Here is a 15,592-nt window from a genome sequence, read left to right on the forward strand (position 1 = left end):
TGATGTCTGATAGACAGTGATTGACTTATGCTGTAATGTCTCATGGCTAAAGTCAGTTATATGTGCTTGTGTTATCAGAACTTGATGCCAACTTTTGGCAAAATAAGTGGAGCAGCAAAATAATTATTTAGTTATTCAGTCAGGCAGAAATTTGCCAGTGTTTCTATTTCACTGTTGCTGATAAGGCTTCACCTTTAAGCACTGGTGGATGGTAATAAAATGTCAGCTTTTAGAAAGTTATGAATATCTTGTTTTTTAATTTGCTGTGTTAGTAAAAATCAGACTATCTCGTTTATTAGCAGATTTTTTTCAGAAAAGTAGGTCTGCCTCCTCTTAGTCAAGTCAAGTCAAACTTTATTTATAGAGCACATTTAAAACAACCGGGGTTGACCAAAGTGCTGTACAGATATCACAGTTGCAGGAAATACGGTTAAAACTAAGATACTAAAATACATAAAAGGCAGTTAGTCAACTAATTGTATTTGGTCTGAGTTAACTTAGATTTTTTTGAGTAAATGAATCTGTTTCTTGATTATTTTTATAATGTTGAATAACTCTAGTAAACACAATATTTAAAATGGTACTTTTGCATGATTCTATGTGGAGAAACTCAGTTTTACAGATCTGTTGATTAAATCAATGAATCTTTTAGTCAAGTAAATCATATGTTAGTCAGGTGTTAGTCAACTAAGAATTTTCTTAGCCGAGGACAGCCAAGTCAGGTGTACCTATTATAAATATATACATATATGTAGAGGATTTTATTCATATTGGCCAAACCAGTGCCACTTTTTCTACTGCTGCTAATAAGACCTCAACTTTACTTGGGAGATGCCTGTCTGTCACACCCATAAAGTCAACATATTTTAAGCTTGGTGCATCTGTTATCTGGAGAATGTTCAAATCTGTTTATTGCCAAAATATAATGGATATGAATGAAGGCATTTAGTTTTGGATTGTTTCAGTCCATTATATTTGACAGACAAACATGTCAACACAGCAATAATAAATGAAAATGTGTCAGGAGACACAGAGTGGAAAGCCAGGAGGTGGAGCAGTAGTGCAACTTACAAAACCTGCCAGACAGCTGAAGCAACCTTTGTAGGTGTTTGAGTAAATTTATCAATATATATATAGAATGATGCTAAGATACAACATGCTGTGGCTGTGTTTTCCCCACGGACAGAAATGCATGATATCTATTATAGCTCCATGCAGACTTCTCAGTCTTAAACAGGATGCGTGATTGTCAGACATTTGACCTCATGAATGTCAGCTGATGCTCTAATATTGTGTGGTTTTTTTACGCTTGGCATTAACATGTTGGAATTGTGTAAAACTTTTTAGATGACTTATTCACTTCATAAAATGTATGGCAGCCAGAGATGTAATTTTACTGTTATGTTTTTCTTGGCACATTAGTATCTAGCAGGTAGCAGGACAGTCCTTCATTATCCATTGCCTGTGTTGGCTCAAAAAAACAACAACCCCAAATTATTGAAGAATCTTGTCCCACTCTCTGTATTTCTGGATCGAATCAGTGAGTTACAGGAACCGAATTACCTACAGTAAAACACAAAGATATTCATTTTTCAGTGATATAAAACAGAGAAAAGCAGCAAATCTACACATTTGAGGAGCTGCAACCATTTGTTTGCTATTTTCTGCTTTATAAATGAGTCAATTATGTAAATTATTGCAGATTCTTCCTCTCAAATTATCTTTTTTTTATTATTCAACTATTTGCTTCAGCTCTAATAATAGGTTCAGTACTCATTCAGTTTTTATTTTTCAATCTCCCCTCATGTCACAGTGCTACTGTATATTCCACTATAAGAGCAGCTTCAGAATAAGCTATAATAGTTTTAGTGATGATGGTGATGACATTGACTGAAACTCCTGACCCTGCCGTCTGTCTCCCAGCTTTCAAAACAGTTTGATGATGGCTGTCAGATGATTACAGGCCTTTTACAAGGGAGGCCGCTCGCCTGCCCAGCGTCCACAGCTGCTATCGCTGCTTATCTCCCTCTATGTTAATCTGACCAGCCATGACCTGTTATTTGCTGCAGCATGGTGGGCAGCAGTGCTGTAGTGCTCCTATAAAAGCCTTTTAAGCTGCAAATCTTCCAGGAAGCAGATGTGTCTGAAACCCTGCAAGTCAAGTATTATCATTGGAGATAACACCCTCAAATATGCTGCTTCTCTGTTTTTAATATCACTGTACATTTAATATCTTTGGGGTTTTGTATTTTTGGTCGGACCAACTGACATGCACATCATAGGGCTCTGAGAAATTGTAATGCCAATTTTTTTAGTTATTGTTACAGTAAATAGACTAAACAATTCATCAGATAATTAAAAAAATGATTCATTGATAATGAACATATTAGTGTTGCCTCTAGAGTTGAATTTTCAGCACTTGCACTGTACAAAAATACATGTTTTCTTTGTAATAATAAATTAACAAAGCTTCCAAAAGTTTATTTTGCTTGTAGAAGTCAAACTCAGGTCTAAATTATTCCTTATTCGCCACAGGGTGTTGGTAATTACTTTGGCAAATGCTTGAAGTGTCTGACGATTAGTTCCCTGCCTCCCTTTTGTTCGCACAGTTGTGTTGGTACTAAAGTTATCAGTATGATAATGTCATTCACCAATTGGATTAGTGATGCTCAAATTTAGCTTAGAGTCAGGCAGGGACGCGGAGGCCCGGCTGGCTCTTTCTTCTGTTTGTCTCTGCATCATCAGTTCCAGCCTGAAGATCTGGGTTGTAATAAGTTATTTGACAAATAGCTGAAGGCCTGTGTGGGTTGGCTCTGGTGAGGAGAGACTTGGCTGACTTGTAGAGACTTCCTCTGATTATTTCTTCAAGGCCTGTTTCTCAGCAGAGACTAAGAGACAGAGTCCAAGTCGCCTGTGGGAACTAAACTGCACCAATTCTGCTGCTTTTCTGGAGTAAATGTTAAAATTTAGAGGGATCAATGTCAGAAATTTCACCTTGAATCCGATCTGTGTGAATAAACAAACTAGTTTGCAGAACAAAGGCTCATTGCTGATCAATAAATGCCCACAGCAGACTCAAACAGCATCAGTTTTTCATTTTATCAGTCAGATAGTGAAAACAGCTTTTTGATTTGATTCTGCTTCTTACCTGGATCTTTTTTTTGTTGATATTCTTTCAAGCGTCCACCATCAAAACAAATAAGCAAACCAGGCTTTTTAAAATGATTGTTGTGCCATTTACATATGTTTCTTCTTCTTTTTTTTTATTTTACCTCTAATATTTATGTTATTTTAAGTATGTAATATAATATATATTGATGGCAGTTACCAGCCTTGCCTTAACTGTCTTGTTATATAGCACGAATAACAACAATTTTCAACACATTAATTGATTTAGTATAGCTTAAAGGCAGGCATGGTTCTCACTTTACACAGGCTTCTTAAACTGATCACCTGCAGCCTTTGCAGACAGTGTGGAAATGCACAGTTAATAAAATATTGATGACTTTATACTTGTGAAAGGCTGTAGGGCACTTGATGCTGGTATTCAAAGCTGACCTAAAAGTATTTTATGTTTCTTTACATTAACCTGAGTTTGAATCTTATAACCTGCATTTCTGTTCATTTTCTTCCCTTAGTTTCATGTATCCTGTTGGAGGAGGCCTGGGGCCGCCACAAGGTGAGTCATTCTGCAGTCAATATTACCAATCTATTCCTCCAAACTGTCTTTTTGAAATTTATTTTACCATCTACCGGGAGCTAATGCATAAATGTAAAGCATTTTTCCTCTGAATTTGATCATTGACACAGGACTTGCTGAATGCCTTTAAAGCAGTTCAGTATTTTTTTTAACAGTGGATATTTCTTCATTTCCGTGGAATAAAAGGGGGAATCAACAACAACAAAAAAACATCTGTATCGGCAGCAGCTATTGGCCAAATCGTTACTTCAAATCACCAGCCGAGAATTTCACAATCTGTGTATCCCTATTTTCACTTTAACAATCGGTCTTTGTCGCTGAAGAAGAGGCAGTAGTGAGACGCAGCCAGGATTCGGCACATTGGATAACATACCTTTGTTTTCCACGCCCAGAGTGGTGCATTGTGGGCCATTTTATTATCATTCAGCTGTGCATGCTCATCATATTTAGACTGTAGCACTCCTGATAAACCATCCACACACCACTGGGGGACAAGCATCTCTAAGGGGTCATTACATGCTCCCATTAGCAATGTCATTTTAGACTAAGTAGATTGTGTGCAGCCACCTAAACAAGCTACTTATTCAGCCCGGTTGAGCCGTAACATGGTGAATCATCTGGAGGCAGTAGGAGCTGGCTGCTCAGCTCTGGCTGTCAGCTCACACAGCATCTGTGAAAACAAACAGACACTTTTCTGTCCCCCCCCCCCACCCCACCCCACTCCTCTTGTTTTGCTCCAAGCTGTCACAGTAGTCACCAGAAAAACAGATTTGGTTGTTGCTGAGCCCATGTCTTTTCCCAGCTGTCCAGGAAATTGATTTGCAATATTGAATCATGTTCAGACTCTGTGGGCCTTTTTTTCCCCAGACCCAAGTATATATATATGTATTAAGTTTTCATCACTGTACTTAATTGAACGGACTGGCATGCATCAGATAGTAATTGAATACACTATTCTTTGCATGTCCACAGTATATTATGACAGTATTTGTGTGTGTTTCTGCAGGCATGGTACCCATGCAGCAACAGCAGCAGCAGCAACAGCAGGGCTTCCCTATGGTTCCTGTCATGCAGCCGAACATGCAGGGCATGATGGGAATGAACTTTGGGGGACAGATGCCCCCAGGAGCCATGCCCATGCAGGTGAGCTCATGCATCTGTATTGGAGTACATTTTATTTACATTCTTGATTCTGTGTTTGTTTTCTAAGGTTATAATAGTTCCCATTATGGATTTGTCTTCTGCACTTGTATGCATTCACATAGAGGCCTGGATTAAGAGCTCCTCTCAACCCTAATTGCTTGTTTTAAACACAGGCACATTAAAAGGAATTTATTGCAGCTTGGTGATTTTTAACAAGACTTAAGTCCATTAATGTCATTCTAAATTGCACTGCTTTCCCTTGATGTGAGAGCCATAAATATTAAGTGAAAGGAGTGTGACAACAGGAATACTAATGAGTTTCTGACTTTATGTTATTGTTGTTGTTGTTCTCTGACAGGGTGGGATGGCTATTGGGATGCAGACCCCTGGGATGCAGTTCATGGGTCAGCCACAATTTATGGGTATGAGACCTGCTGGACCCCAGTACACTGCGGACATGCAGAAACAAATAGCAGAGGAGCACCAGTAAGACACTTTTACACTAATAACATGGTTTTTGGTTGTGTTTGCTTGTGTGTTAGCATGAATGCTCATATCTGCTCACATCTGCATGTGTGCAATACAGCCAGCTGAGTAACTCCACTAAATAGAGGCTGGGAGCGCTGTGTGTTCCCCCAGCCCAAGGCATAACTGACATCTTTCATTTGGCATTATTTTTTTATATATTGGAGGAGTGTTGCATTGAATTTTATTTGTGCCCATGCACATCCTTTGGATGTAGTTTGACCTAATCCTAATCTAAATTAAGATGGTACACACAGTAAACACTAACCCTGCTGAACATCAATATGTTAGCATTGTGAGAATTTTGGCATGCTCACTTTGGGAAGTAGCTTGAAACCTCTGCTGTGCCCAAGTAAAGCATCGCGTTAATCTAAAACTTCACCTCGCCACTGAATCACTTTCAGCTCCAGTTCTGCTGATTTTGGGTTAGCGCTGATTTGATAACTTTATGGTTCCTCATTTATGGTCTTTTTCTTCCTCTTCAATCATAGTACCCCCCCTAGTTTCAGCTGGGATATGTGTTCCAGTGGCATGTTCACTACATTCCAAAAGCTGTTGTAGCTTTTTAAATCTAATAAATCAACAAAACAAAACTCACAATAACTCTCCCACATATTTTCTTATTAAGCAGAAAAATATATATGTACACTTCGTGAATTGAAGTTTCTCTTTCACCACACTAAGACTAGCTCAGTTGCCTTGTTCACAAAGACGGCCTTGTCCAAATGTGTTTTATACTTTTGGCATTTATTATATTCAGTATTTTTCTGACACAAAAAAAATAGTGGATATAATTTTTTATTAATAAAGCAACACTATAACATGACCTGTTAGATATCTATCCTAATTGTATTCTCTTTTCCAATTCATTTATTTATGCAACAATAAAACTGCATACACATTTTTTATCCTTTTTTTTTACTCATGCTCAGTCAAAAGCCCTCCTCCTTCATATGTTTTGCCCTTTTCCAACCTAACTGAGGATATTATTTACTTGGCTCTCCATATAATGTCTGTACTTTTCTTGCCCTTTAGAAAGCGTCTGGAGCAGCAGCAGAAGATGCTGGAGGAGGACAGGAAAAGAAGACAATTTGAGGAGCAGAAACAGAAGCTGAGGCTGCTCAGCAGTGTCAAACCCAAGGTGAGTGTCTCCCAACATCCTGATTATTTTGCTATTTTTAAGGCATGTCCACTGCTCGTCTTTGTAACCCTCTGGGCTCTTGATCCTCTATTGTTGTGTACTCAGACAGGAGAGAAGAGCCGCGATGATGCCTTGGAGGCAATCAAAGGCAACCTGGATGGCTTCAGCAGAGACGCAAAGATGCATCCCACTCCATCATCACAGACCAAGAAGCCAGGTACCTTCACCTTAACGCTTTTAGTTATCCCTGAGATTTTGTTCCCGTTGTTTCTCTCCATCGGCAGATCTGCTGTCTGTTGAAAACTCCCCGTCTGAGAATAATAACTGGATTAGAGGAAGGTCAGCATGATGACTGGCCAGCTGGCAGCCAGACGAGCCAAAATTAGGATTTTTCTGTCTGAGTGTACAATATTCAACACTGATTTGTAATCACATTTCTGTTATGACATAATTTTCCAGTCTCTCACCTCATCTGTACACCTGTCAGTATTGTCATTTCCACTTTTGTAGTGTCTTAATTTTGATGTGTATCTATATCTGTTCATGAACCTCAGTGTTCACATTCAGAATTTTTTGCAGTATATTACCACTCTAGATATTTCTCACTTAACTTATTCCTAGGCATTTCAGAACATTGTAATTTTGCATTTTACAAACAAAGCCAGACGTAATGCTTAATAGCAGAAGTTCTCAACCTTTTTGTTTGTAAAACTTTAAAACTGAACAGTGTCTACTAGTGGCTACTAATTACAGGTTTCGTACATCTATAAATTGTGAGCAGTTTCATTAATCTGTCTCATTAATCATCTCAAGACCCCTAAGATTTATCCTGCATTACAATGGAGGGGGTCACAATCCATAGGTTGGGAATCATATTTTTTTCATTTTGACTTGTAAAAATGTTCCAGTATTAAAGATTGATAATATGCAGTTAAGTTAAATAGCATTTTATTGATCTAAATATCAATGAATTGCCGCAAGTTAAGGTTTTGGTCTATTTTGCACTTCTACAATTTCTGGTCTCACAACAAAACGTAGTCTTTATCTCACTCTTGCAATGTGCAGCCCATAATTCATTCTCCATTGTAATGTTTGTCATGTGTTGTGCCATCATCATTATTTCTTCATTTTTGCAGACTCATCGCCACCACACCCGTCTGTCTCCACTCACTCCCTCCCCCCAGCTTTGTCCGAGGACAATGATGAGTTTAGTGACTTTCAGGGGCCTGTAGACGCCCCCCCCTCCTTCCCTCCGCAGTTCTCCTCTTCCTCCTCCTTCGGCCTCTCCTCTCAGGCCCTCGCCCGGCCTTCGTCCTCTGCCCCCAAGACTGATTTTTCTCAGGATGATGACGAGTTTAGCGACTTTGTTCAAGGTCCTCTAAATGCTTTCCCTCCCTCAAACTTCAACCTCTCCTCTCAGGCCCAAGTCGCCCCTTCATCCCCTTCCCTAAAGGCAGGTCTGTCCTCCTCTTCTTCCCACCTCCCTCAGTCCCTCCCTGCCTCTGTGTCCATTCCTACTGTCACCCAACACTCTGCTGTCAACACCAGCTCCCAATCTGCATTTCAAGGTAACTCCTTTTGCTTTTGTTGACACATCCCCTCTCATCAGTTTATACTCAACCATTTACACTTTTGAATGAATCTGGAGGATTTTTTTTAACTTGTAGTGCTGCTTTGATTGCTGATGCTTAATATGGTCACTGGCTAGTCTGGATTTTTGGTTGTTTTTGGCCTATGTCACAGTGTGAGAGCATGCAGCCAGTACAGCATATGGCCCAGCCTTGTTTCCTTAATGTTTATAGCTAGCAGATAGTACAAAGTAGGAAAAAAAGGGCAAAATCAATAACAAAAATCTTGCACCATTGCACCACAATGTTTCTCAGTAGGTTTTCACCATAAAGTGAATAGCTGAATTCATCACTGATACTGAATCTGTTTGTGGTTTGATAGAAGACTGTCACACTCATGTGTCATCTGCCGTCTAATCTCTCGGATGAGCAGCTGCTCTGTGACAGCTCTCGGTCTCTAGACTATGAACGACAGGACAGAGAGAGATCACCTTCTGTCCAGAGAAACGCAACAGTTAACCCTGCAACGAGTGTCATCCCCCAATCCTCTGAGACATTTCTGACCTAGTTGTTTAGCATCTGGAATAAGCAGATTAGATGGCCTCAGGATCACTTGCCTCTGACAGAGGAGGAAAGGAGGAATACATTTTGCAGCTTGATGTGGAAAATTAGATTTTTTTTTGTAGAATAATGTAGAGTCGGAATTGCAGGTTGCATAAGAAATTTGACATGGTTAATGGGTTCTGGCAAATGAACTCGATTGGAAATACTCAATTAATACAGGCAGGCAAGAATATAGCGAGACTGCATTGTATGGAACAGAAATTACATAGAAATAAACACATTAAGGGGGATATTCACTAAGCTCGCCTAAGCTTAAAAAAATGTATGCTAAATTCTGCAGCACTGCAGTAGTTCCATTTGGTGGAGTATTTAATACGATGTTATTGATCCCTGCTAGAGTAATGCTAAATGAGATCTGGGGCCTGATGCATAAAACTCGTCAATTCACAACTAAAACTCTGTGTGCGCACAAAGACGGTTAGCCCAGTGGTAGCCATGACTGGATATAGAAATTACCTTCAACTGCATTTGCATATCAAAAGTTGTGACCACTCTGCCACCCATTTGACCTGTTCTTTAGTAAATAAAGACAAACTGAATGTAACTGTTAAGTGCAACAAACACTTAGTAAATATCCCCCTAATCACTAGTCTTAACTGTCACTTTGACTTCTGAGAAATGGGAAAACTTCTGTGTTAAGCTAGTGTGTATTATCAAGAAACCTGTTCCTCATTCACCCCTCTAGGCCCGTCCCTGGAAGAGAAGCTATTCTCCTCATGCGATCTTACTGCTGAGAAGTCTGCACATGTTAGCTTTAAATCCAAGCAGAGTTTGGCTGAAATGGGCCCTAGGAATAAAGTTTCAGTCCAGTTTCACACCAGCACCAAAGCGAGGAACTGGGCTTCGGCCCCCCAAGACTTGAGTTCTGTCTTCGTCGCAGAAAAGCTACCTGAGGCCCCAGTGTCAGCACCCAGCGTCCCCCCATCAGCTGCTGACTCATCTCCTCAAACCAGTAGTGACAGTGGTGAGAGAAGTGCCTGTTTATTAGACTCCATAGCTTCTTCTTCTCTCCCTTGCTTTGCTGCACACAATCAAGGCAGTGGTTTTCTTTCTGACCTGGGGAAATATTTTCACTCTTTCTAACCAAAGAAAATAATTCTGTACCTTAATCTATGCTTAATCTCTTTGGGTCATAATTGGTTTATAAAAGATTCTGGACTGGCCACAATACTATTGTAGCCTATGCACTCTGAAATGAAATCCTGCTGACATTTTCTTCACATCTGAGATTATTATGGAGTGGCGGTGTCTTTGAGGTGTCGTCTCTGGTGTCTTTACATCTCCTAAAACACCTCTCTGCTCTTTTTTCTTGCCCGATTTCTACCTCTGTCACTTCAGCCCAAATCTCATTAGACGGGGCTTTCCCATGTTGCAGCCCTCTGCACACATTCTGGAAATGGTCTGTTGAGGTCCTGAGGTGATACCTGTTGACTCATTAAGCTGCTGTCTGTTCCCTCGCTGTGTAACACCCTCTCAGAGAACGACCTTTGGCGCATGCTGACTGCTTTGGTTTAACAGGGATGCGCATGGATTGGCAGGTGCCACTGGGGCACAAACATAATCCGAGGCTGATTGTGCATGCCACTTGGCTACTCCTTTGTGCTGTTATTTGTTTGTCTGTGTCCGTGTCCTCTGTGTCATCGAGGGAAATATAGAGCCTCATCATGGGAACCAGGGAGTTTGTAATAAGATTCTTTTAACTGCCCACGACTGATGGGAGTATTATTTGCGAAGTGGCTGCCCTAGTAAACAGATGCCTTGCAGACTAAAAAAAAATCTGGTTAGGAACTGACAATGAGCCATAGCTTTTAAAAAAAAGAGTTTGTTAATCTATTTAAAAAAAGTTTATTTAGGTCAATGTCAGCAGTTAAATTAGATATTTAGTTATGTTTCCTAGCGAGGCAGTCTCCTCTCTCCCTCCTCCTCGAGGCTAGAAATGGATCACAGACTGATTTATAGATGTCTGACGTGGCAGGACGCTTGTGATTCAGTGCAGGAGAGCATTACATCTGCACCCAGCCTTCCAGACATCAGGTGTATGATTTTGTTGAGTTCCATGCAAGCGGGGCTCAGCTGCCAGGAGGCTTGGCAAATCGTATACCTGGGCAAGGCTTTTGCTATAACAACTAACTGTGTGCATGTCTGTTTGTGTGTCTGTGTGTGTGTCTGATTGTGACAGCAGGTGTTGGCGTGTACCCACAACAAGAGCACATTCAGCCCATGCTGCCAGCCTGGCTTTACAATGACAGCCTCATCCCAGGTAAACATGTATACATGAATATAGCCACTATAATGGGTCAAATATTCATATTTGAGTGTTTTTTAAAAACAAATTAAACTATATAAATCTATATTTTAATTGATAACTTTACAATTTTAATATACATTAAAAGGTTCCTTTCTGTTTTTCTTTCCTTAGAAATGTTCAAGAAGGTTCTTGAATTCACCATGACTCCAGCAGGGATAGACACAGCCAAGCTCTACCCTATACTAATGTCATCAGGTCTTCCCAGAGAAGCGTTGGGGCAAATCTGGGCTTCAGCCAACCGCACAACACCTGGCATGCTGACCAAGGAGGAGCTCTACACTGTACTTGCACTAATTGGTGTGGCGCAGGTAAACACTGGAGTCAAAACAAATTATCCCCTCCAAACAACTTCACTAATCATCCCCCATGGCTTCCACAGAGCCTCGCCATAAACTCCAAACTGAAATTAGACAGGCTTAACTAGAAATAGAGAGAAAGAGGCAGCGCTGTGAATCAGCCAAGGGGCTTGTGAAGCATTGTAGGCCGAATATATGGTAGAGTCCTCGTCAACTGCGTTTGGCAGGAGGCTTCTTATCATCCTTAGCCTGGGCCTGTCACCGACACCCCTGGGAGGATGCAAATCTGCAGGCAGCTCACGAAACACTGCATGCCACCGCTTTCATGCAAGGAATAATAAGACACCTTTGGTGATGTAAATCTTCAAGAGCTTAAAAACACAAGCACAACAAGGCACATTCTCTTGTGAGGGGAAAAGGTTTAAGTCTGCCAGTGACATCTGTTCAAGAGGAACTTAACTGTGTTGAATAATTTATATGCCAACATCAGCTTTTTTTTTTTAATTCATAAGGGCATCAAATGAAAAAGTTGCCACTGGGCCGTGACTCCTCTAATGTTTTAATTGATCAACCTGTTTTTCATTTGACAAGTTATGCTTATATATGTGCAGGTGTGAGTATGGAGGGGTGGCTGGCTTAGTGTTTGCTAACCAGCAAAATGGAAGGCCTGGACATGAAATACAAGAGACATTTAAGTTATTTTTCAAAATTGCCGCACCATACGCTCCAAGGAAATTTGATTATTTCCAGTTGGTAAAGATGGTCTTCTTGGCAAAAGCTAACTTATTTGTGTTTTGGTAGAAGTTAAACTCAGGATAAATCACTAATTAATGCGCAATGAGATAGAGAGACGAATCCTGTAACAGACAATTTAGGAAATCTTTTTTTGTTTGTCTTTGAAAGTGCCATAGTGGTGGACAGAGCCATAAATAGTGGAGATCGTGATCTATGTTGTCCAGGGTGCAATGTGAACATTCATCTGTGCTGTCCCCATGATGAATTTCATCAACGATTTTTTTTAGAGGTGGGGGAAAAAAACGATACAACATGTTATCGCGATATTTAGCGTGGCAATATTATACCGTTTCATGGTCGCAAAGTATCGATATGTAGTGTTCCAACGGCTGGCGGGCCGTCAGTATTTTCGTTGTTTTTTTTCTTCTTCTGGAGGCCGTAGCGGGAATATACTGGAGATAATCATATATGAAACTAGAAGATCTAAGGAATCTATAGGGGCAGGATATCGTGTTGGGAAGTTGTCGAAATAACGCCGCTAAGTTAGGCTTTTTTTAATGTTTCATTCAAAAGAATTCAAAGCAGTGAAGCTTAAAGTTGCATACATGTTTGATATCATTTAAGTTCAATTTGACTGAATACTTTGTTGGTCAGTCTGTGGGTTTGACTCATTGTGGAGAAGTAAAAAGATTAAAGTGAGATGAATAGACTGAGAATTTTCTCTTTGTGGACACAAAATGCAATTAAACAGTTAAATTGCAATATATTGTATCGCGATATCACCATATCGAAAAATGCTTAAAATCGCAATAATATTGTATCGAGAGTAAAGTATCGGGATAAAATCGTATCGTGGGGCCTCTAGTGTTTCACACCTCTACTGTTTTTGATCATTTTTTGGACAATCAAGCTCTAAGAGAAATAAGATGTATATCGTTCTTTTCAGGTTTTAGTCTTTTCATTAAATTTCTTGACATTAAAACAAACCTGAAATATCACTTATCATATTCATATACATTGAACTTTGTTTCAGAGTGGCCTGCCAGCAATGAACGTGGAAATCCTCAGTCAGTTCGCTTCTCCACCAGTGCCCAACCTGCCGGCCTTGGCTATGGCCATGGCCCCCGTCATGCCCCAGCACCAGCAGCCCATGATGACGAAACCCCCTGTTTCCATGGCGATGCCCACACCAGCACCACCAGTCATGGCAATGACACCCGCACCACCCGCTCAAGCACCCACAAACACTAACTTCATTGCCAGTTTCCCTCCTGCACAGGTAACAAGGTCATGCCTTTATTCAACATGTTCCTTTAGTTGATCATAATTTACATCTCACTTACTGATACATTGTCGACTCAGGCGACCAAAGCAGATGATGATGACTTCCAGGACTTCCAGGAGGCTCCAAAGGCAGGAACAGGAGACCAGGCCTTCACTGAGTTTCAGGGGGACTCTGGTGGAAGTTTCCCCACCACCATTGCTTCTCAGCACCAAAACAGGTAACGTCTGTCAGTAGAGTGGAGATGCTGCAAAGCCTAAAAGATTAAATATCTTTTAATTTAGCTTTGGCGAGATGTAGTTTTAATTGAAGCTTACATTGACTTAAAAAGCTGAAAGTTGTAGTTGGTGATTCACTGTGATACGACCCTAATGCTTTCTTCAGCGTTCCTCATTATTTCTGTCTCCCTTTGCAAACTAGATCTACTTTTCTAAAGAAAAGTTGTAAAGGTTTGCAGTGAAGATGGTCTAATATTCAGACCTCGTTGGTTATTTATAGCTGAGTTGTTCTGCATAATATTTGTGTCTTACATCGTCTATCTTGGAAACCATACAGTCAGACACACTGTCTTAATATCTCGTAATAACATCCCTAGAATAGCAATGAGTTTGGGTCATCTCTTAATGAATTCATTTTGGTGGACAGTAGATAAGCTCATTTCTTTATATTACTTTCCAAGCCGAGAGACCGTCCTTTCTTGGAGAGGAAGCTGAAAGGCAATTATCTGCTGAAAGACAAAGAGAAAGCAGAACTAAAGTATCTCACATCTAAGTGGCACAGGCGTTTTATAATTCCTCCTATTCTCCCTTGACAACATACACTCCTGACTGTTTCAGCAGTGTAAGAAGAATTCCCCACAGTCTGAGACCGCTGTCTAATTAAATGAGAAGCTGAAAAGCTCGTGTTGGTTTGCCAGCCTGAACGGGCAGGCATAACTTACTGTCAGATGTGTTTCAGAGAAAGGGCTTTGAAGAAACTAATATTCGCTGGAAAGTGAGCTTAATCATTTAATGCTTGGTTCTAATATGTGATTAGATCAGCTTCTTTTTCAGTGTAGAGTAAGATTTAGTTTAGATTTGTTTTTTGTACCTCCCAGGGGCATCAGAACATGACATTAATGGTCACCATATCACCATATATGTTTATTTGTGATGCTGAAACATAGTTGGACATTTTCTGATTATGCTTATATGCTCTGTGGTGATTGCTTCCACTCTTATTTATGTATGGTAAAGATGAAGTTACTGACAACTACCAGTTAGCTCAGCACAAACACTGGTCTGACTCCAAAGGTTACAAAATCAGCCTATCAGGTTAAAAAATCAGCCCAAATCAGCCTACTGGCGTCAGGGAGAGGCGGCTGCTACACAGGATAGTGGTTCGATGGTTTGAGGATTTGGTGCCTTGCTCAAGAGCACCTCAGCAGTACCCAGTCACCACATTGGCACCTCTCCAGCTGCCAGTCCATGCTCAGTACTTGTTCCGTGTTGGGGCTTGAACCAGCGACCCTTCGGTTCTCAAACAAGTCCCCAACTTGTCCGAAAAGCAATAATTCGAGGTTTTTTGGGCGTATACATGCTAAACTATATCTTTGCTGTGATTTTACCCTTTGTCTCCGGTTTCAAGTGCTTTTCTAAGCTAAGCTAACTGACTGCTGGCTGTAGCTTATTAAAAATATCAAAATGTCCCTTTAAATGTAACTTGGTTCAAGGCAATACACAATTGGTAGACAAGATAAGTTAAAAACTTATTGAAAAAGACTTTGAAATTAAAAACCAGAAGCACACTTGCTAGCACTACAAAAGGACTGTGGTTTTTTTTTTTTGGCTGAATGTCATTTGGCAGCAAAAGAACTTCAGGGAGGCCCAGTCATCTGTGCCCAAGTTGGAGAAGCATTGTTTAAAGAAGCGGCACAGATGTTTAATATATCAAAGAGACCTTTCTTAAAATCCAAACAGCATAATGCCAAACATTGACAGACTGCAATGATAATTAGGCAAGACATCAATTAAAACAGACACTCACACTATATGAAAGTAGACAAAATGTGATATGTGCGATTGTAGCTCAAGCTCAATTTTTATTTTTACTTTTTCAGTATTTGCATGAATAAATTAAAGTTTTAAAGTACCCTCAACTTGAATCACCAGCATCGTCACCATAATAGTTAGTACTATTCAGAATGGAAAAGCTTTAAACAAACTCTTACCAAACTTTCTTGAGCTCAGGGCAAATGTTCAATCAGCTTATGGGGATTAAGCTCTACTATT

General features: G+C 40.2%; 1 protein-coding gene across 4 annotated transcripts in view; it reads left to right on the top strand.

The window, feature by feature from the left end:
* Nucleotides 1–15,592, top strand: part of synrg (synergin, gamma) — a 40,063-nt gene that overhangs the window by 1,854 nt on the left and 22,617 nt on the right. For 2 of the 4 annotated variants that reach the window (XM_059330760.1, XM_059330762.1), the window contains exons 2-12: nt 3,639–3,679; nt 4,707–4,843; nt 5,202–5,329; nt 6,404–6,509; nt 6,615–6,726; nt 7,646–8,077; nt 9,387–9,665; nt 10,881–10,961; nt 11,121–11,317; nt 13,074–13,319; nt 13,403–13,542. In XM_059330760.1, the coding sequence (XP_059186743.1) occupies nt 3,639–3,679; nt 4,707–4,843; nt 5,202–5,329; nt 6,404–6,509; nt 6,615–6,726; nt 7,646–8,077; nt 9,387–9,665; nt 10,881–10,961; nt 11,121–11,317; nt 13,074–13,319; nt 13,403–13,542 (1,899 nt within the window). The remainder of the gene's footprint in view (nt 1–3,638; nt 3,680–4,706; nt 4,844–5,201; nt 5,330–6,403; nt 6,510–6,614; nt 6,727–7,645; nt 8,078–9,386; nt 9,666–10,880; nt 10,962–11,120; nt 11,318–13,073; nt 13,320–13,402; nt 13,543–15,592) is intronic. The other 2 variants (XM_059330761.1, XM_059330763.1) reach the window with 2 other exon arrangements.

This window comes from Centropristis striata, chromosome 4, assembly GCF_030273125.1.
Source record: "Centropristis striata isolate RG_2023a ecotype Rhode Island chromosome 4, C.striata_1.0, whole genome shotgun sequence".
Lineage (NCBI taxonomy): Eukaryota > Metazoa > Chordata > Actinopteri > Perciformes > Serranidae > Centropristis > Centropristis striata.